The 22,733-nt window shown below is 45.8% G+C and overlaps 1 protein-coding gene across 1 annotated transcript in view; it reads left to right on the forward strand.

Moving 5' to 3' along the window:
* The window catches only part of PLPPR5 (phospholipid phosphatase related 5), a 314,497-nt gene that overhangs the window by 124,814 nt on the left and 166,950 nt on the right, over positions 1-22,733 (forward strand). Inside the window, exon 2 of the mRNA XM_073643231.1 lies at positions 725-857. Within this exon, the coding sequence (XP_073499332.1) occupies positions 725-857 (133 nt within the window). The remainder of the gene's footprint in view (positions 1-724; positions 858-22,733) is intronic.

Raw genomic sequence — 22,733 nt, forward strand, 5'->3', positions numbered from 1 at the left:
CTGAGGAAGGAGTAGTACCTACTCCGAAAAACGTTGCATCAATAATTTTTTAGTACAATATACTCACCAAGTGGAATCATCTTCATCAGTGGCAGCGACCAAGATCCTCCATTCCTATATCCGTTATGTTTTCCATCTGTCTGGTCTGATCAGCAGCCATTATGATATCACATCACTCTTCTCCGGTATTGTGCCATGCACAACCCGATCGGATGAGCAATCCACCCTCGGATTCTTCCTCACCTACAGCCAGCAGTATTATACAGGGAGCTTCTTTGTTTTTTCCACTTCTCAAATATTTTCTTTTTATCTCCATAGAAGTGGAAATGTTTTTCTACTGTCATATGGCAGAGAATTTTCTCAACTTATCCATTAGATGAGTGGGCTCAGATGTTGTCCTTGCTCGGTAGTTGAACCCAGAACCCCAGTGCTGGAAACAGTGTGCCACAGCTTGTTTCTTTTGTTATAGGATCCAAATAACAGATTTTTCCATGATTTCAGAACTCTAGTCTTGGAAGTTTTCAGTAGATGAAAGTCATGTAATCTTATCTATTCACAATAAATTGATATTTTAGAAACATGTGAATAACAAATAAATGACAAATATTAAATTTGTGTGACATATGACATATCTTATATCTTATGTGCCATGCAGATCACCAATTAAATGTTTTTTTTACATGACTTCTAAATGGCCATCTTACTTTTTGTATTTCCTATTTAGATAATCGTTGGAGAAACTGTAGTCTTTTGCCTACAAGTAGCGACGAGAGACTTTGAGAACCAGGAAAAAACTCTTTTAACTGGAGACTGTTGCTATATTAATCCACTGGTGCGGAGAACCGTCAGATTCCTTGGTAAGCTTTTATTTTGATGTTTTCCATGTAATAGTGAATTTTAGAGAACTGTACTGCTGTGAAGTGTTACCCTTGAATATTTTTCTATACTTAGAACATTCAAACTTGTATAATCTGACATCTGTATCATATTTTACAAGTAAATAATGTATTCTGTCACTACTGTAGGCAAGATAATATAGATAGACTTGTTCTTTCGGACATTAGTTATCATCAATCTAACAAAGGTCATTTGTAAACTGGCCGTAAGAATCAACAAGACTAAACCTTATATAGACAGTAATATAGTCACAGTATCTGTAAATTGCAATTATTCAACTTTGTAAATATATAGAAAGCTCATGTATTTTATAATTGCTGGTTCTCAAAATATGTACATTCTATACTGATGACCAATATATTTTCAAAAGGCCAGAATTTTTTACACTCAGACTTCAATTTATCAAGGCCAGTGCTGTTCACAAGGGTCTGATGCCTCTTAATGAATTGATAAAAGTTTTACAAGTGGTATGGGCTTTCCTTCGGCTCACCACAACTCTTACTCTAGTCAAGAACTGGAGTAAGATTTCATCAAAAGGAATGGCACAGCTCATTCTGAATAAGGTGAGCTGTTGCATCGCCCATCATTTTACCCCCGCTCTGCCCATTCTGGCAGAACTGGGCTAAACTGTTGTGAAAACACTTAAATTCACAACATTTTTTTAAAACTCAGGATTGCACAAAAATTTTGTGACTTTCCAAAGTGATTTACACTAGAATTCTGCTGTAATAGTTTTGATGAATTGGAGCCTTAGGCTTTATGTAGACGTACTTGAGTATTGTACTTGGAGTAGGGAAGAGCGGATCTATTGGCGGGACACACAGATGTCGTTTTAACAGTCCTGGTAATCGAAAGTCGCCAAGGGGACTCCTTAAAGTAAGAGATTCGCAGGCCCCCATCTAACTGCCAGGTACCACAGACCTGGAAGCTAGACTAGACTAGAGTCTGGTGTACCCTTTTTACATGAATGTCACTCACATTTTACTTTCTAGGTCAAATGTTACCTTTCTGCTATCCATAGTTCAATAAGTTATGTCTTTCTTCACCCAAAGGAGGACATAACAGGATGAAAACAATACATGGAGAACAGAGAAAAGTGAAATTATCAAATCTCTCCAATCTCTCCAATCTTGCTTACCCTATCCCCTTATAAACTCTCAATGACAGTTAATGGCTACAAACTTTTCTAGTTCTACCAACTTCACTGTCTCGGAATAACCTCTGTATCCAAACTGCACATCCATGTCCATAGCACCTTAAAAATATTCCTTCCCATCCATATAACTTTCTTAACTTGACTACCAATACTTCATAGCTCAGGTTTCCGGTCTTTACAAGGCTGACTCTTTGCTCTCCTTTTATCTGCTGCTTTCACAATCATCTCCAAGACTGATCCTGGGCATAACTATATTCTGAAATTTGGTTCCTAAACCGATCAGACCTTGACATGTTGCTGACGCGCCCCCTGGGCAGTGCGGGGGAACCCGGAACCGGGCCTTGTTGGATGCTGGGGGTTGTAGTCACCGTGTCGGCGACCCGGTCCGTGACCCAGGGCGGTCAAACCAGTGGCAGTCTATGTGTATAGGCATAGGCGGATTATAATGAGGGCAATCCGGGCTACCGCCCGGGGCCTCGAGCCTGCAGGGGGCCCGCGGCTCCAGGCGGGGTGTCTAATGCCGGATTGCCCTCATTATATGTGTGGGCCGCCGCGGCACATGCCGATAGCAGTGGCGGGAGGGGGGTCCCCAGACCGCTCCACCAGCAGCGGCCGCTGCTACTTCTTCATTGGCCGGGCCAGCACTGCAGCAGTTAACTTCCCTGTGCTGGCCCGGCCGCGTCACTGCTAGGAGACACGGCCCTGTGCGCGGGTGCCGTGCGGTCCCCTGCTGTGTATAGATGGCGCCGTGCGGCCCCCTGCTGTGTATAGATGGCGCCGTGCGGCCTCCTGCTGTGTATAGATGGCTACGTGCGGCCTCCTGCTGTGTATAGATGGCTACATGCGGCCTCCTGCTGAGTATAGATGGCGCCGTGTGGCCCCCTGCTGTGTAAAGATGGCGCCGTGCGGCCCCCTGTTGTGTATAGATGGCGCCGTGCGGCCTCCTGCTGTGTATAGATGGCTACTTGCGGCCTCCTGCTGAGTATAGATGGCACCGTGCGGCCTCCTGCTGTCTCTGGGGGGGGCGCCGTGCGGCCTCCTGCTGTGTATAGATGGCGCCGTGCGGCCCCCTGCTGTGTATAGATGGCACCGTGCGGCCTCCCGCTGTGTATAGATGGCTACGTGCGGCCTCCCGTTGTGTATAGATGACTACGTGCGGCCTCCCGCTGTGTATAGATGGCTACGTGCGGCCTCCTGCTGTCTCTGGGGGGGCGCCGTGTGGCCTCCCGCTGTGTATAGATGGCACCGTGCGGCCTCCCGCTGTGTATAGATGTCTACGTGCGGCCTCCTGTTGTGTATAGATGGCTACGTGCGGCCTCCCGCTGTGTATAGATGGCTACGTGCGGCCTCCCGCTGTGTATAGATGGCACCGTGCAGCCTCCCGCTGTGTATAGATGGCTACGTGTGCTCAATATTGAGTCATACAATTAATGTAAGGCTATGTGCCCACGATACAGAAATGTTCTGGATTTTTTTTTAGCGTTTCTGCATCTCCCTGGCAGAAAAAACGCATGCGGATTTTACATGCGGATTGTACATGCGGATTTTACATGCGGATTGTACATGCGTTTTCCTGCCAGGGACATGCGGATGTGAAACGTTCTTCACTTGCATTTCCGCATGCGGGTTGACAAGCGCTTTCCAAGAGATTTTAGCATCACTTGGAAAGTGCTTGACAACTTGGTTACACTATATAAATCCATGCAACCGGCATGGATTTATATAGTGTGACCGTAAAAGAATGGTAAAAAATAAAAAATATATACTTACCTTCTGATAGCCTGCCGATGTCAGCGGTCGCGTGACCCGTCACATGACTAAGTGACGTCACGGCAGGTCCTTTTCAGACCATCACGAGCTGCCGGCAAGCCAGGACTCATCGGATAAAGACACCGGGGGCCATCAGAAGGTAAGTATAATATTTATCTTTTGTTTTATTCTTTTTTTACAGGTTCTATTGTACCCGGGTCCGGAGGAGAGTCTCCTGTCCTCCACACCCGGGTACCATCCGCACATTGAAACGCATGGATTCCATGCGTTCTAATGCAAGTCAATGGCGGCGAAAACGCTTCCGCAAAATAATTGGTATTGCTGCGGATTTTTCCGCAATGATAATCCGCAGCGGAAATTTCCGCAGCATGTACACAGCACATGCGGATTATCATTGGGGAACATGGCAGACCTTCTTTCTGCAGCGGAATTGCCGCTGTGGAAACGCTTAAAAAACGCATAGTGGGCACACAGCCTAAAAAAAAACTATAATTAATATTGTGGCAAATTAATTTCACGTGAACTATCACATGATCTATCACAGTGGATCATGTGACATGTCACGTGATAAATCAGGTGCGTGTGTGTGTGGGGGGGGGGCGCGCCTTCTAAACTGCCCGGGGCCCTTGCTACTCTTAATCCACCACTATGTATAGGTTTATATAGTACGACTACGCCACCTGTGGATTGCGGTTATGGAGAACCGCCGCTGCGGAGCAGTCCACTGAAGCTGGTGGTATGCGCAGCAAGTGTAGTATAACTCCCCACAGGAAGAGTGTAGCTTCAGGGCAGCGCAGGTGAATGATGGTGGTGGTTGGGCACGGGAGCAGTAGTAACGACTCAGAGTCTTGGCAGTGCAGTTCAGGGCCTTTACTGATGGCAATTATTAAGGTCCCGCTGGGAGTACTGGCTAGCAGTGGAGGCCGGGCCAGTCTGAGAGCAAACTAAGAGTTCCGCTGGCCAGGTGAAGTTGTAGGCCTGCCGTTCTGACTGTACTCTTTCTGGCTATCCTGCTGTAGTCGTGTGGTAGCCCACGTCCCTGAGTGTACCGTGTGGTGCTCACCCGTATGGCTGGCGACTTGGGCCCTTGGTATTCCTTGCTCCTCTGTGACGGTACCGGTCCCCTTTGTGTGGTTGAGCCTCCGGGCTTCCTATGGCCAGAGGACCTGAAATCCCCTGCCGTGTGGTTTCTGCTGCTGGGTGTATAATCCCCACAGCCTCGGACTCCGGTGTCCGATTCGTAGTGTCTCCAGCCAGGACGAGCTCTAATCGCTCCCGTCCCTGGCTCTCTGCTCCTCTCTTGCCTACAGGGCTCCTTGCTTTGCTGCTCTGTCCCTGTTTCTGGAACTACTCCCTAACACCGCCCCAGATCCAGTTTATAAAGGGCAGGATCCTCCCCTTCCTGGCCTGGGGCAGGAGGTGATGCATGTAAAGCACTCCTGACCAGGAAACTCCTGCCTGCTCTCAGACATGGTATTGCTACCACTGTGGCAACCAGACCCCCTGGGGTGCCACATTGCAAATCAACTTCTTTAGATTTATTTCCAACCTTGAATTACCCTGTTGCCACTGCCCAGCTTTTATCCTCACCTACTGTCTTCTACCACCATTTCCTTCTAGATTCTCTTTGTACACAAGCCTATTCATTATTTTAGTTCATGCATAAGGTATTGTATTTTTCATATGTATGGTGTCCTGGAATTATTATTGCATTAAAATGTATAGTATAATTTACCTCCAACAAATCTAAATCCAAATTTACTCATTGTGATTGGACATGCATTTAGAATCGTGAACCCATGACACTAAATGTGGATGTCAAATTGGCCATCTATTTAGGCCATCGCCCAAAATACTTTGCTGAGCCAAAATGCCAATTTACTAGCTTTAAAGGAGTGAGTTTGGCAGTTACTTGCATACAATGGTTACACTAGGACATTCAAAATGGCCACCTGCCATGACAAACTATCTGTTGGGATAAACTGAACAGTTGGCTTCAGCAAGACCTTGCCTTTCAGTTTGCTTGCATGTTTTTTGCATTGCCATCATCAGTGCAATCTGAAACAATAGCAAGTTTTCCCAAGGCTCTGGCAATAACAAATGGCCTAAGTCCTAATGCCAACAAGCAGAGCCTGCCGTAATGCTAAGGGTGCAATTCATGACAACATTAAATATTAAAATATGTACTAACATGCTATTTTTCCCAAAAGAAGAAAATACATTTGATATGTTTCTGAATGTAATTTTTCCTTTGCTTAAGTCAATAGAATTGTGTCAAAGACAATTTAACAGTACACACAAGCCCAAAAGTATGGATACATGTGCCTTAGTTCACTAAGGAGTAATACAAGCTATTTTGGTAGATTAACATGTAATCCTGGAAGCTAAAGAATACTTGCTTAGTGCCTGTAGGATGTACGAAAGTTTAAGCCTACAGGGAATACCCACTTTGGGGTGGGCCTTACTCAAACATTGCGCGCTTTTGGACCGGGTCGTCTCAAATTTGCTGGGATTCGATAACAAAACTCAGGAAGTCCTTGGAAAATTTGGAACAGTTGGTATTTTGCTTGGTAGGGGGCTTTAATATTATTGTGCATCGTGGAATTAAAACTTCTCCTTTTGCAATGCAGAAAGAATAGGTCAAGTAGCTGTCTGTCAGTGACACCTGGGACCCTGAGAACAAGAAAGAAATGGTTTATAACTACTTGCTCCTTATTTTCCATCATGCATGCAACCCAATGACTGTAATATAGTAAATGTTGCTGCCTCTGTTAGACACAGCAATCACGGTATTGCATAGCAGGGCTGCTGGGACTTAGTGGACCCATGTCAGCTCTGTCAGTGGCTGATTCTCCAAGTTTTAGTGAAAGATCGCAATATGTAATAATACCTTAAAAAGAGGGAATGTCCACAAAATATTTTTTCATATGACATACTAGCAGCCAGAGTTCCGAAACAAATAAGTTTCGGAAGCTAGAAAAGTGTGCTCTACATAATAAAAACTAAATCACCCATGTCTATTCACTTTCAGCCTTTTTACACGATAAACAACAAAGTTGTCATAATAAATTAATAAATGGCAATGCGGAAAACAAAAATAAAATTTAGAAGATTACAGAGACGTTCGTTAATTTAAAAAGTGAATTACCCAGGGCAGATAGCATGGAAATCTCTCTGTATGCCTTATCACCTTCAGCTGATCCTGTTAAAATCTCTGCCTCAAGAACATTTCTATTTAATGATGTTACAACTAATCGTGTACCATTGCAGAGTCCTCGTTTTGTATTCAAATTTCTCAACAACATAATAATGCTGCCCACCTTAAGTCTAAGGCAATGAATTGGCATGCCTGATGGGGTAAAGCTATTTAAAAATTCAATAGGAAAGTGTTTCCTTTCATTGTCATCATCTACAACAACAGAGTCATCGCTCCAACGTCAGCTGATGTTTTTCTCAGACTCACCTCAACATTAAGCTCTTTATGTAGTAAGATTATATTAAATAATACGTACAAGAACCATCAAATAAAATAAAGAAAAATACAAAAATACACTGCACTCAAAGCACAAAGCATCGCCATAGCTGTAATTTAACCTGTGAATAAACTCAAAACTTTTCATAAAGCTAATATTACATTTACAAATTTAAAGAATAATGTAGAGAATTACAAAAACATATTTTTTTATCTTTAAGACAAAAACATTTGTATGAATATAGGTATTAACACAACTATAATGGGAAAAGTTATTACAAGGGAACTCAAGTTGGTGGTAAAATAGCAAACCTGATAAAATGACGTGCCAAAATACATAACTTTTTGACACCCAAAAAATGGTACCTAAGACATAATCCATGTGCCTAAAAATGCTGAAAAATACATTTTGTTCATAGTCACAGAAATAAAAAAAAAATTAAGGACTGCGAAACCACTATGTGGTCAAAAGTGTGTGGTCATATAGGACCAAAAGACTCAGATACTGAAATTCTCTTCATGCGATAGGCAAAGCACAGCTTTGATTGAAGGGCATATTATTCTGTAAGTACTGATCTTCTCAGATATTCAGAAATATTTAGCAATTTTTTTTTAAAAACACATTAAATGGAATACAGTAAGATCAAGTTATGTATTCAGAGAGTGCAACCTTCTCCCAGCCTCCTCTCTTTGGAGTGATTGCAAATGCTTTCTACGTTTGTGAACAGCGGCAGGCATTAGTCATTGGTGAGTGGGGATGTAGAAGACACGTGGGGGAACTGTTTTCCTCGTAAATACAATGAACTCATAACCGTGAGTCAGCTGTATTGTTTCTAGTGAGATTGCACAAATAGTGGGATGTTTGACCTAATAGCTCAGCAAATCTTTATTTATGATACGCTGCCTTTGTCTCGGCACAAATGTAAGTAAAACTCGACACTTAAAGACAATAGGTGAATACAAGATGGTTTAATTATTATCCAAAATAGTCCATAAGTTATGACGTTTCGATCCGCACAGGACCTTCATCAGATAAATGCTGTATGAACAAAGAGATCAAAGTATGAATGACATTTATAACACGTGATGTAAATAGATGCAGAATGAAACCAAAATACCAGTTGATCTATATGCAGAAATTACAAACATCCATTGGATATAGTGAAAAGGTGATGCGGTGCATCTAAATTTCTACGTGCACTGTAAAGGTAAAATATTAGTCAACATCATATACAAGAGGAAAATATACGTGGATATCTGCAAATATAAGAGAAGAAATATTGGCAGCGCTGATGCAGAGTGACTGTGTGACTAAAAGGAATGGCACTATGTTGTATGTGCGTTTTCCAGTGTGACAATATTTTCTAATGCTTCTGTTAAAAATCAAAATAAAGCATTAAAGAGGTTGTTCACTACTTTACCATTGATCTATTCTTAAGATATGTCCTACTATGGCCTAAAGAATCACCGGACTTATCTCCCAACAAGCACATCTTGGCATTAATGGTCGGCAATTGCAAAAGGAGCTGCCAGCAGCGGATCTTGATGACTTGTGCACCCAAGTGCATCCAGTGTGGCAGAACAGTCCTCAGACAACCATTAATAACCTCATTTAAAAGCAGCCAAGGCGTGTAAGTGCAGGGATATCTACACTTGGCCCTCATACTCAATACTAAATAAATCAAGATTTTTTTAAAAAAATTGCTTCCATTTTTTGATAATTGGCATATCATTAACTTGTCTATCAACCCTGTGAGTTTCAAAATTCCACAACTTTTTCGTCTTGCTGCTGCAATTTCAATGTGGAGAAGTTTATTATGTATAGCATTCAATATTTTTGCTTTTTAAACTAAAGAAGCAAATTTTAAGGTCCGATCCAAATTAAAATCAAAAGGCTTAGTATAAATAAGTTTAACAACTTCAAAGAAACAGTAAGTTTTACAAACAAATAAATAAAACACGTTTGCTTGGTATTTGGTTTCTATCATCCATGTTTTTACTTAGAAGAGTGCTCATGTACCTTAGAAGAAGTCACACTTTTCTCTATTTTCATGTTTAATAATCATTAATTTGCAGAAATAATTAGCAGACTTTAATTACCTCTAAATCTCTGTGCTCAGGATATGCTTATTTACCAGATTCAGAGAAAATTTTGCAGTATTACTTCTCCAGCAATTAATAGCATACCTAATTAATTTGTTTAATAATGTGCTAATAGTGCAAACAACCTACTTACAATTTAACAACCACATCTATTTTAGTGTCTCAAGGGACAGGTCTCCTTGGCATAGTTCTTAGTATTATGGAGGAAAAGCCTATGTGAATATTTGATTTTCCAATTAATTTGTCAAACCAAATTACTGTCCATTCTTTTCCCAAAAGATACCAAACATGGATTTAAAATCAATTTACATAAGTAGCTTTGCAAGTTATGTACCTGCTGTTCAAAAAAAAATAAACACTTTGCACCAAAAGTTATAGGTTTCAGTGGCAGAAGATGAAGGCTTTCTTTTAACTGGATGATCAGAATTTGTGGCTTAAACTATTACCACCCAGTGCTTCAAACCATAAAAGCTTTGAAAAGTCACAAAATTTAGGTGCAACTTGGAAATGCACCAAAATGTAGCCACTCTTGGCGTTCTTACGACAGTTTCTCCAAGCTCCGGCAAAATGGATGGAGATTTGGCAGGACGGGTGGGTGGCAACTGCCGCAGGTCAAATTCATGACAAGCAGAGGCATTTTCTACGCCACCAATTTTACTCCAGTAGTGGCAGACATAGACTTTGTGGCGAGGAGCACACAGAGGTGTAAAACAATCATCCAATGCTCTTGATTCATGAAGATCCTCTGCCATAGCGCTGGTAGTGTTTGCGATACCCCATCCATATACTTACCTTTTTGGACTCAGTGACTCTTCGACAAAGACCTCCATCGCTTTCTTGTCCTGACCCTATATCCATGTGTGTTCTTGCACTATAAATAAAAATATTACAACTTTCAGCATTGAAAGTGCGGTGAACTCCTCTTCAAGAATCAGGAATGTTTGACTCCTGCATGCTCCATCATCAACACCGGCATGAACAACGCCTGTCTTGATGAATTGGGTCCTCAGTATTTAGTTGTGTGGGCAGATGTTGGTACCATTTTCTTAGAAAAAAACCTTTTTACATATTTCCTGTTAGGGCATAAGGGCATTATAGACAGAGCTAAATTCCCCTCCCCATCATTCAGACTTTCCTCCCCATTTTTCAGACTCCCCTCAATCATCTAGTAAATGACTAGCCCCAACCTCCTCTTACGGTAAGTTGATTACAAATGGTTTCAGAAGCTCAGCTGATTGCTGGGCGAATTTCTTTTCAAGAGTTTGAGACAAATGGATTCTGGAGGCACTCCCGTGGAAGAAAGAGTAACCAAAAAATTGTTGAATCTTCCAAATGTGGTGCAATCACATGGAGGATATTCCACAAGGGATTAATATTTGTAGGTTTATTAAAAAATCATAAAACCGTGAATACACATGAGGGACATGGATGTACAAAAAAGGGAAGGGAGAAGGGGGTATTTAAAAAGGATCACACAACGCGTTTCTGCTCATAGAGCCTTCATCAGGTGTGTATGAGACCTTAGGTTTGACTGAACTCGTATACCCAGCATCTTTACTTGTGGGTGGGGTCATCCTCAGAGGTAACACCCAACTCAAATCTACTCTTTCTCTCTGTTGTGGAGTCTGGAGTCTAATTAATGAATATAGGTGGACTTTTGTATACATATATTTCTTACCAATAATGTCATTGCTCAAATTTTAAAAATCATCACCTAAATGTGAGCTGGAAGCCTATGTTAACCAAATGACTACTTTGTCAAAATCTATAATTATCTATTGTGTGGAGTTCCTACAAGAAATCTAAAAATTGATTTAGGGAGGCATTGGATTGATGTGATGGGTAGCAAACAAAAAAAAAATTCTGAAAAAAAAAACATTCTGAAAAAAAACAAAACAAAACAAAAAATCATAAAAAAAAATAAATAAATAATAAAAAAATAAAATAAACATCCCAGACCAGACACATAGATGCATGCTCACTCCTGGAGTCTCACTCCTCCGCCGCAGTCCATGGAGCGGCCCCGAACCGGAGCAGTGAGTGTTATTGTGATACAAATAGATCCAAAATTCATGAGACAATCAAAATTATACCATCAAATCACTTTTCTTTATTTTTGTTAACACATGCCCCAATTATTATCCAGCAGATGCTAAAGTATCACATTATATCCGAGATCCAATCCATGTGTATGTGTATGTATGTATATATATATATATGTATATGTGTTTGTATGTGTGTATGTGTATATATAGAGTATATATATATATATATATATATATATATATATATACAGTACAGACCAAAAGTTTGGACACACCTTCTCATTTAAAGATTTTTCTGTATTTTCATGACTATGAAAATTGTACATTCGCACTGAAGGCATCAAAACTATGAATTAACACATGTGGAATTATATACTTAACAAAAAAGTGTGAAGCAACTGAAAATATGTCTTATATTCTAGGTTCTTCAAAGTAGCCACCTTCTGCTTTGATGACTGCTTAGGTGAGGGCAGGGGTGGATTAAGAGTAGCAAGGGCCCCGGGCAGTTTAGAAGGCGCGGGCCCCCCCCCCACACCTGATTTATCACGTCACCTGTCACATGATCCCCTGTGATAGATCATGTGATAGTTCACGGGAAATTAATTTGACACAATATTAATTGTGCTGCCTCATCTGAGAGCAGCACAATATTGGGGCAGATACCCTGATTCCAGCGATGTGTCACTTTTTCAGCTGCTTGCTGTCATTTTGAGAAAATCACCGTTTTATCTGCTGCAGATCTAGCAGCTCTCTGAATGCTGCGCTCTGTATAGCCCCGCCCACACCACTGATTGGCAGCTTTTTGCCCATGCTCAGTGTACACAGAAATCTACTGATCAGTGATGGGGGTGGGGTCCTACAGAACTTACTAGTCATCTAGTGATAATTACCTTCTGACAAATCAATGATTTTATCAAAACAACACTAAGCAGCCCAGTAAGTGACATATTACTGGAATCAGTGCCTCTAACCCTACATTATGCTGCTCTCAGATTAGGTGGCAAAAACCTGATGACAGATTCCCTTTAAAGGAGCTGTAAAGACAAAAAAGTTTGTATTAAAAAAAATACAAGCCATTTGTGAAATTAACTTTTTTTCATTGTTAATTCACATTAGACTGTATCTTCAACACTTTTGTCAGCAGGTCTTATTACAGACTCTGAATAGGGCAGCTCTCTCCCTCTCCCTCAGCAGAAAGTCACAGCATGGTTAAAAAACGGGATCTTTTATGATTTTCTCATAATAAATAAAAAAGGACATGCAAGTCCTCCAAACTATTTTCCATTTCTCTATAGGGGTGGTCCTAAATCTTTCTTGTTCTTTAGTTGATCACATGTCAAAAATGCAAAGCATTTACTATGAACTCGCCTAAAAAAATATACACTTGGAGAGTAATATCATCATCTGCATGTAAATATTCCTTGATTCTAAGGGCTCGCTCACACTGTTGTATAACACGGCCGAATGCTATGTGATGTTTTATCGGATAGGACTCGGCTCTATGTTATACTATGGGACAGTGCGATTATTGGCATGAGAAAATAATCTCATTCGATATTCGGACCATGTGCACCCATACAAGTCTATGGGTGCACGTAAAACATTGGACTGCACTCGGATGTCATCCAAGTGCAGTCCGATGAACACTCACAGAGACTATGGAGAAGATGGAGAAATTAAGTTCTCCATCTTCTCCATATCTGTGCTGCGAGAGAATCGGATCACACTCAGTTGAAGCTCTGACAGAGTTTGAGCCGAGTGTTATTAGCATAATTGGCCCTATTCTCTTGCATGAGAGAATATATGGCTTAGTGAGTGGACCCTAAAACTGAATAGTAGTGACGGACAGGCACCTCACAAGCGGGATCCATGTAGCTCTCAGATGTCATGTAGGTAGGGCTTCATTCCATGGGGTAGGGCTTAATCTCAAGGTATATAAAAAAAATGGACATCAAATAAAAATTAAATGAACACAAAAAGCACTAATTGGATTATTTTTTTGTATTTATGTTTGCAGCCCCTTTAAAAACCCTTTGAGGACCAAGGCACATATATGTCCCATCGTTTTAAACTGGAAAAAAATTTGATTGAATAAAATTTAAGGTCCTCAAAGGTTTAAGTAGGTCATAAATTCATATGAATACTTGCTCATACAATTGCACATGCCAAAAGATGAAGAAGAACAGAATCAAAAATATGACATTAAGTGGAGCACTTACAGGTATTCAAGGTGAAAGAGACCAGCAAAGGCATCGTCTCGAATGACAGTAAATGAGTTAGAATTCTGCAAGCTGAAAATGAAGACAGCAGGTTAGAAGCGAACCAGACTTTATGGTGCTCAGAATTAGTCAAGCAGAATTTATTGACTGCTCTTGCAAAGCACTGAGACTCCCGCTGTGTATAGATGGCGCCGAGCGGCCTCCCGCTGTGTATAGATGGCTACGTGCGGCCTCCCGCTGTGTATAGATGGCACCGTGCGGCCTCCTGCTGTGTATAGATGGCGCCGTGCGGCCTCCCACTGTGTATAGATGGCTACGTGCAACCCCCCGCTGTGTATAGACGGCGCCGTGCTGCCCCCCGCTGTGTATAGATGGCGCCGTGCGGCCTCCCGCTGTGTATAGATGGCGCCGTATAGATGGCTACGTGCGGCCTCCTGCTGAGTATACGTGTATAGATGGCTACGTGCGGCCTCCTGCTGAGTATAGATGTCGCACGGCGCCATCTATACTCAGCGGGAGACCGCATGTAGCCATCTATACACAGCAGGAGGCCGCACGGCGACATCTATACTCAGCGGGGGGCCGCACGTAGCCATCTATGCACAGCGGGGGCGCACGTAGCCATCTATACACAGCGGGGGGCAGCACGGCGCCGTCTATACACAGCGGGGGGTTGCACGTAGTCATCTATACACAGCGGGGGGCCGCACGTAGCCATCTATACACAGCGGGAGGCCGCACAGTGCCCCCCCAGAGACATCAGGAGGCCGCACGGCGCCAACTATACTCAGCAGGAGGCAGCATGCAGTCATACACATACACAAACATATACAGACACGCACAAACACATTTGAAACACAAAAATACATACAAACAGACATCACACAATGACATCTGCCCACACACACACAAACAGACAGACATCACACACACACACACCTGCCCACACACACACACCTGCCCACACACACACACACCTGCCCACACACACACACACCTGCCCACACACACACACCTGCCCACACACACATCTGTGTGTGTATGTATAGTGTGTGTGTGTATAATGTGTGTGTATGTATAGTGTGTGTGTATGTATAGTGTGTGTGTGTGTGTGTGTAATTTGTGTGTGTGTATTTTTTTTTTAAGTTAAAAACAAGTAAAATGCATGTGGCATCAATATCAAGACTCCAGATATAAGGGCCTATTCACACTGAATTTTGCAATGCATTCATCTCCTCTTTCCAGGCTTCTATCTAAATCCCTGAAAAATGGCATTCAGATGGGCCTTGACATAGCCATTGATTTGAACAAAGGCAAACCGAGGCTAAAGTCTGAATCTTTAGGCTCCATTTGCTCTGCTTTCAGATGTCTCATTTCAGACAGCACAATCCTGAATTTCAGGGATTCAGTTGTAAGCCTTGTGTAAAGACCTGAATGCAGCGCTGAATGTAGTGTGAATAGGTCCTTACATCCTACACAATCTCAGGGGATTGTTGTTATGGAGTATTGCCCCTGGGTGGTCGCAGTTATGACCACCACCAGGGCTCGCGATCACCCACCCTAGCTTTGGTATACTGGGGAGCTGGTATAATGAATATCTGAGAAGAGCCCTAGAGAAGCAAGAACATTGGACAACCAAGAGGTGGTGGCCTCAAGTCAGGTGTAGTGTTCAACAGGGCAAGACTTTCTAACCTGCCCACACACACACACACACACCTGTCCACACAGACACACACACACACCTGCCCACACAGACACACACACCTGCCCACACACACACCTGCCCACACACACACCTGCCCACACACATACACACACCTGCCCACACACACACACACACCTGCCCACACACACACACCTGACCACACACACACACACCTGCCCACACACACACAAACCTGCCCACACACACACACACACCTGCACACACACACACACACCTGCCCACACACACACACACCTGCCCACACACACACACCTGCCCACACACACACACATACACACCTGCCCACAAACACACACCTGCCCACACACACACACCTGCTCACACACACACACACACCTGCCCACACACACACCTGCCCACAAACACACACACACACATATACACACACACACACCTGCCCACACACACACACACACCTGCCCACACACACACCTGCCCACACACACACACACCTGCCCACACACACACACACCTGCCCACACACACACACACACCTGCCCACACACACACACCTGCCCACACACACACACATACACACATACACCTGCCCACACACACACACACACCTGCCCACACACACACATATATACACACACACACACACACACATATACACACACCTGCCCACACAGACACCTGCCCACAAACACACACACACACCTGCCCACAAACACACACACATCTGCCCACACACACACACACACTCACCATCCCCCGGCTCCATTCCTCCTGCCTGCTCTCTCTCTTTTCCAGTGCAGCACTGCAGGCCGGGGCGCACTGCGTGACGTCACAGCTATGAGACACAGCCGCGCACAGGGCCGTGTCTCCTAGCAGTGACGGGGCCGGGCCAGCACAGGGAAGTTAACTGCTGCAGTGCTGGCCCGGCCGATGAAGAAGTAGTGGCGGCCGCTGCTGGGAGAGCGGTCCTGGCCCCCCCTCCCGCCACTGCTACCGCTATGTGCCGCGGCGGCCCGCACATATAATGAGGGCAATCCGGCATTAGACACCCGCGCCTGGAGCCGCGGGCCCCCTGCAGGCTCGGGGCCCCGGGCGGTCGCCCGGATTGCCCTCATTATAATCCGCCTATGGGTGAGGGTACATGGAGCAGGCTCAGGAGCTGAGCCCTCTCTGTGAACAGGCAGGTTGTCATGTCGTGACTAGGGAGTGTGGGCACCTATCCGATCCCCCGAACTATTGGCACCCTAGGCTATCCCTGTCCCCCGGACTACTTCTGATAGTGAAGACATCGTTGTTCCCAGCTTGTGCTGTGATCAGCACCAGTAGGGGACAATGTTGAGAGTAGTATTCTGCTCCTGATATCTACAAAGTGTGTAAAAATAAGAATAAAATAAAAAAATCATTATACTCACCTAGCTTGAGGTGACCGCACACGCTGAGAAGCAGAGGAGTATGACTTGCTCCAGCGAGCTGGTCCCTGAACTGCGCTGAGCTCAGTGAGTAACAGGACACCGCTCAGTGAGCTCAGAATTGTGGGTCAGATGGATTATCGCATGGAACAGTATATCGAATAGGTGAGAATAAGTGTTTTTTATTTTATTCTTATTTTTACACTTTCTGGACACAGCGGGGGTAGGATACAACTGTCAGCATTGTTCCCTGTTGATGCAGCGCCAGCAGGGGACAGTGATGGCAGATGCCTTCAGCACCCAGGGCATGGGAAAGCACTAACTGTACTGCTGATTACCAGGTGCTGGTACATGTCACACTGATGACACACGGATGTCATCCATGTGTCATCAGTGTTGGACATTTTGCGGCCCCTGCGGCGTGCAAAAAATGGACATGTCAGTGTATTTTGCCCATGAACACACAGTCTGTGGAAACACACTGACATGTGCACAGACCCATTCATTTGAATGGGTCTATGTGTGTATGTGTCTCCAGTACATGTGAAAATTGTCACCACTCGTACGGGAGACACTGACGTGTGAAAGAGGCCTAAGGTAGAATTAGAGTGACTATACAATTTTTGTATGAGTTTATCCTGGGTTCTCACTACTAGCCCTCTTTTTTTGTTTTTTTTACACTGTTGGTGTTTGTCTAATGTAATTTTCATATATTACTAATAAAGTGTACTATTTTTAAAGGGAATATTTATGTTAGACCTGCTCTCAGATGAGGTAGCAAAAACCTATTGATAAATTCACTTTAACATCTTAGACCACTTCCCCAGTTCTTCTGTGATTCTCACTCTCACACTGGTACTTTGCTGTGGCACTCCGCTTCAGGATTCTCTCTCTTTCTCTGCACTCTGATCGCATTTCAGAATAGCTCATAACCACCCTTCTCCCGCTCCATGGTCTATTGTGTGCCTGATTTGTACCACCACTTGTACAGTACTCTTTTGCACATTGTCATAGTTTATTCCATGCATATAAAGAAGTGGCACACCTGTGTCTGTGCCACCTCTGACCTCTGCACTTTGCCAATTTATGATTGTGGCAGCTTTCATTCTAGTCTCCAGGAGGCCTAATTTTCCTCGCACACTGTATCAGTGGTCACAGTTACTCTCCATCACTCAGACACATCCCACCTCTGGTCATCCAAGGCAGCTACAAAAGGTGCCCACCACCTCCCTTACTCTCAGAAGAGCCCTAAGCTGCTTACTGTCTCCAACCAGACTGTGGCCTGACTTCAGTAACTTCCCTCTTTTGCTACTGCTTCTGAGGCTATGTGCCCACGATGCAGAAATGAAGCAGAAAATTTCTGCAGCATTTCTGCATCTCCCTGGCAGAAAAAAAGATTGTGCATTCGTTTTTCCTGCAGAATACATGCGGATCCACATGCGGGTTTACATGCGTTTCCGCATGCAGATTGACAAGCACTTTCCAGGCGATAGCATCACTCTTTGCATGGATTTATACAGTGTGACCTAGTTGTCAAGCACTTTCCAAGTGATGCTATTGACGAGCCCCTGGGCCTGTGTCGCGCTGCGTTGCGCACGCGGGAGCTTACCCGGAGCCGGATCTCTTGAGGGTTGTAGTCTCGTGGCGGTGATCCGGTCTGTGCCCAGGGAGTCAGACTAAGTGGCGCTGTATCAGCGGTAGATGATGGACGACTACGCCACCCGTTGAATGCAGCTATGGAGCTGCCGCTGCAGGGCAGACCGCTGAGGCCGGTGGAAGGATGGTGCAGCGTGGATGGTATAACCCCCAACGGGAGGGGTATGGCCTCAGGGCAGCCGACGTGGATGATGGGGGTAGCAGGAACCACTCAGAGACGATGCGGTGTAGTTCAGGGTCTTTACTGGTGACAAAGATAGACCCTCCCGGAGTACTGGCTAGCGGTTGGGGCCTGGTCAGTCCTTGAGCAGATGGGATCTCCCCTGGCCAGGCGGAGTTGTAGGCCTCCCAAACTGACTGTACTCTTCTGGCTACCTTGCTAGAAGCGAGTATAAGTAGCCCACGTCCCTGAGTGTACCGTGTGGTGCTCACCCGTATGGCCGGTGACTCGGGGCCTTCTAGTAGCTTCCGCTCCACGACGGCGGTGCTGGTCCCATGCGTGTGACCGTGCCTTCGGGTTTCTTGGCCAGAGGACCTGAAATCCCCTGCCTGACGGATTCTGCTGCTGGGTAGGAGTTAGTCCCCACAGCCTCGGACTCCGGGTCCGGTAAGAAATCTTCTCAGTCAGGGCGAGCTCTGCAGCTGCCAGCCCCTGACTCCTTGTAGTACTGCTCCCACAGAGCTCCTGATGTTCTTTTCCTATATCTGCTTCTCTTCTCTGTCTCTACTTCTGGCATGGCCCAGGAGCTGGGCCCAGCCGGAGCCACAGCTTCCTGTCAGCCCTCCTGGCTGAACTCTCCCTCTGAACTCTCTAACCCTGCCTCAGCCCCAGGTTTATCTAGGGGAAGTTCTTCCCCTCCCAGGACTGGGCAGGAGGTGTGGCATGCATAGCATTCCTGACCAAGAGACCTCCCACCTGCTCTCAGACATCACATTGCATTACTGTGGAAACCAGACCCCTGGGGTGCCACATTCCCCCCTAGTGAAATTTAGTACTCCGGGACTAAACATATTTTTAGAAAAACATAACAAGGTATAAACAATAATAATACAATAAGAAAAACACATAAAGATGGTTACGGCGTGTCCGCAACCGGGTGCAGTTTTGAAGAAAACAAAGGTGTCCATTTCACCAAAACAGGGAGACGTAACCAGGTAGGGGTCTGTCCTGCCCCGAGTCCTTAACAGTCTTTAGTCCATTCCTGGGTTACGCTCCAACCATGTACAAGGATTCCCGGTAAATCCACCAAGGACTCCTATAAATAACTAGAAACACATAATTATACACAAGATATGGCCGCTCTCAGTCCTCGGCCAGTGGGGATAAGGAATGGCTGCTCACAGTCCTCAGCCTGGTAAGGGATAGGGGATGGCTGCTCACAGTCCTCAGCCTGGTAAGGGATAGGGACACACGGGGAACAATTCACTAATCCCAACGGGGACCATATTTTAATTAGCAGCAGTCCTTGTACCCTAACGGGTAACTATGTACAGCTCTTTATTCACGCTACTTCCCTTCAGTAGCTATGTCCTCTTTGTGCTCCCTCCTGAGGGTAGTCCTCAGACCCGTCCGGGTCCTCTTGGCTTTCCTCGTATTGGTAGTACTGCAGCTCCTCCTCGGTTAGCTGGGTTAGTATCTCTGCGACAGTCCTCCTCCCAGGTGGCCAGGACTTTACCTCCCTTTGGGCTGCCCCGGTTAATTGGGCCACCAGGATGCTCACTTTTGCTCCTCTGTGAGGGGGTACACCTGGAAGAGGCTATCCAGCTTTTCTCTAAAGTCATGCAGGGTATGTGACTCCCCTGAGTACTGGGGTAGCCAGGCTGCCCCCGGGATATAGGGCATGGTGAAAGGCATGACCGCAACAGCGGTGGCGCTGGCGGGGGTTGAAGCGGTGAAGCTCTCCTCCGTTTCCGACATCCTTCTCCCCCCTAGTGGACCGTGGCCTACCTTGCGATGATCCTCTTCTGTAGGCCGCGGCTCCGCAGTGGATCGTCAGGGTTGAGGACCTTCCGTCGCGCTCCTGTGACGTCGGCGTCTGCTGGGCTCCTTCCAGGACCTTACGCAACGTCCGGACGTGAGGCGGGGCTTCAGTTTCTCGCGCGCTTTCGGAGTCCACGCCCCTCTTCTTCCCGCGCGGCGTCCTCAAGATGGCGTCCAATGGCGGGAAAACTCCACGTACGGCGGGAAGAAGGCTGAAGATGGCACCGGATGGCGGGAAAACTCCACCGATGGCGGGAAGGAAGCGGAAGATGGCGCCGGATGGCGGGAATCTTCACCATAGGTAAGTTTGAACAGTCTTTTTCAGGCACGCAGTACCCGGTGGTTGCGGGCACGAAATCCTGCCGACTACGCCAAAAGTTGACGCGCCCCTGGGCCTGTGTCGCGCTGCATTGCACACGCGGGAGCTTACCCGGAGCCGGATCTCTTGAGGGTTGTAGTCTCGTGGCGGTGATCCGGTCCGTGCCCAGGGAGTCAGACTAAGTGGCGCTGTATCAGCGGTAGATGATGGACGACTACGCCACCCGTTGAATGCAGCTATGGAGCTGCCGCTGCAGGGCAGACCGCTGAGGCCGGTGGAAGGATGGTGCAGCGTGGATGGTATAACCCCCAACGGGAGGGGTATGGCCTCAGGGCAGCCGACGTGGATAATGGGGGTAGCAGGAACCACTCAGAGACGATGCGGTGTAGTTCAGGGTCTTTACTGGTGACAAAGATAGACCCTCCCGGAGTACTGGCTAGCGGTTGGGGCCTGGTCAGTCCTTGAGCAGATGGGATCTCCCCTGGCCAGGCGGAGTTGTAGGCCTCCCAAACTGACTGTACTCTTCTGGCTACCTTGCTAGAAGCGAGTATAAGTAGCCCACGTCCCTGAGTGTACCGTGTGGTGCTCACCCGTATGGCCGGTGACTCGGGGCCTTCTAGTAGCTTCCGCTCCACGACGGCGGTGCTGGTCCCATGCGTGTGACCGTGCCTTCGGGTTTCTTGGCCAGAGGACCTGAAATCCCCTGCCTGACGGATTCTGCTGCTGGGTAGGAGTTAGTCCCCACAGCCTCGGACTCCGGGTCCGGTAAGAAATCTTCTCAGTCAGGGCGAGCTCTGCAGCTGCCAGCCCCTGACTCCTTGTAGTACTGCTCCCACAGAGCTCCTGATGTTCTTTTCCTATATCTGCTTCTCTTCTCTGTCTCTACTTCTGGCATGGCCCAGGAGCTGGGCCCAGCCGGAGCCACAGCTCCCTGTCAGCCCTCCTGGCTGAACTCTCCCTCTGAACTCTCTAACCCTGCCTCAGCCCCAGGTTTATCTAGGGGAAGTTCTTCCCCTCCCAGGACTGGGCAGGAGGTGTGGCATGCATAGGATTCTTGACCAAGAGACCTCCCACCTGCTCTCAGACATAACATTGCATTACTGTGGAAACCAGACCCCTGGGGTGCCACACTATCGCCTGGAAAGTGCTTGTCAATCTGCATGCGGAAACGCATGTGAACCCGCATGTGGATCCGCATGTATTCTGCAGGAAAAACGCATGCACAATCTGCATGCGTTTTTTTCTGCCAGGGAGATGCAGAAATGCTGCAGAAATTTTCTGCTTCATTTCTGCATCGTGGGCACATAGCCTAAATGACATGCTGCGGATTTTTGTACGCAGCATAAACGCTGCGGAAAAATCCGCAGCATGTGCATAGAACATGCGGAATCCCCTTGGGGACCATGGGGTGAGGATTACCTAGCGTTTCACAAGCGTTTCCGCTGCGGAAATTCCGCAGCATAAACGCTTGAAAAACGCTACATGGGCACACAGCCTGAATCTGTGCAGTTATCACAGGGATGTGACTAATATCGCTCTCTCATGCAGTTAGCTAGCCATCCCCTGGCATTGGCTATGGTAGCTACTTCATAATGCAAGTGCTTGCTATCTCCTTCTCTTGCTGCTATTTCCTCTCAGGGATACACTCTATCAGGGTGGTCTCTTTCTCTAATTTATGGGGGAATGGGACGGTCCTCTGCCAAGAACAGTCGCAGTGGCAATCTTCCCTCTGTAACCTGCTGCAGCACTCAGTTTAAGATGTTTTTAAAGGGAATCTGTCAGTAGGAAATACCCTCCAAAGCGCTCTATCTTTGCATGCTGTTCATAGGAAACGAAATAAAATGATATGTTGATATGTGCGATCCAATGTCTTATTCCAGAGAAATCCATGTTTCTCTTAAATCTAAATGAACTGTTAAAGGGGTTGTCCACTACTAGGACAACCTCTACTTTGCTCCGATAATATAAGAAAACCTATACTCACCTCACTTTCCGGCGCCATTCCTGCGGTGTCTGCACTCA

The sequence above is a fragment of the Phyllobates terribilis genome, unplaced genomic scaffold (assembly GCF_046119375.1).
Source record: "Phyllobates terribilis strain yellow unplaced genomic scaffold, ASM4611937v1 Scaffold_8__6_contigs__length_399053987, whole genome shotgun sequence".
NCBI classification, from domain to species: domain Eukaryota; kingdom Metazoa; phylum Chordata; class Amphibia; order Anura; family Dendrobatidae; genus Phyllobates; species Phyllobates terribilis.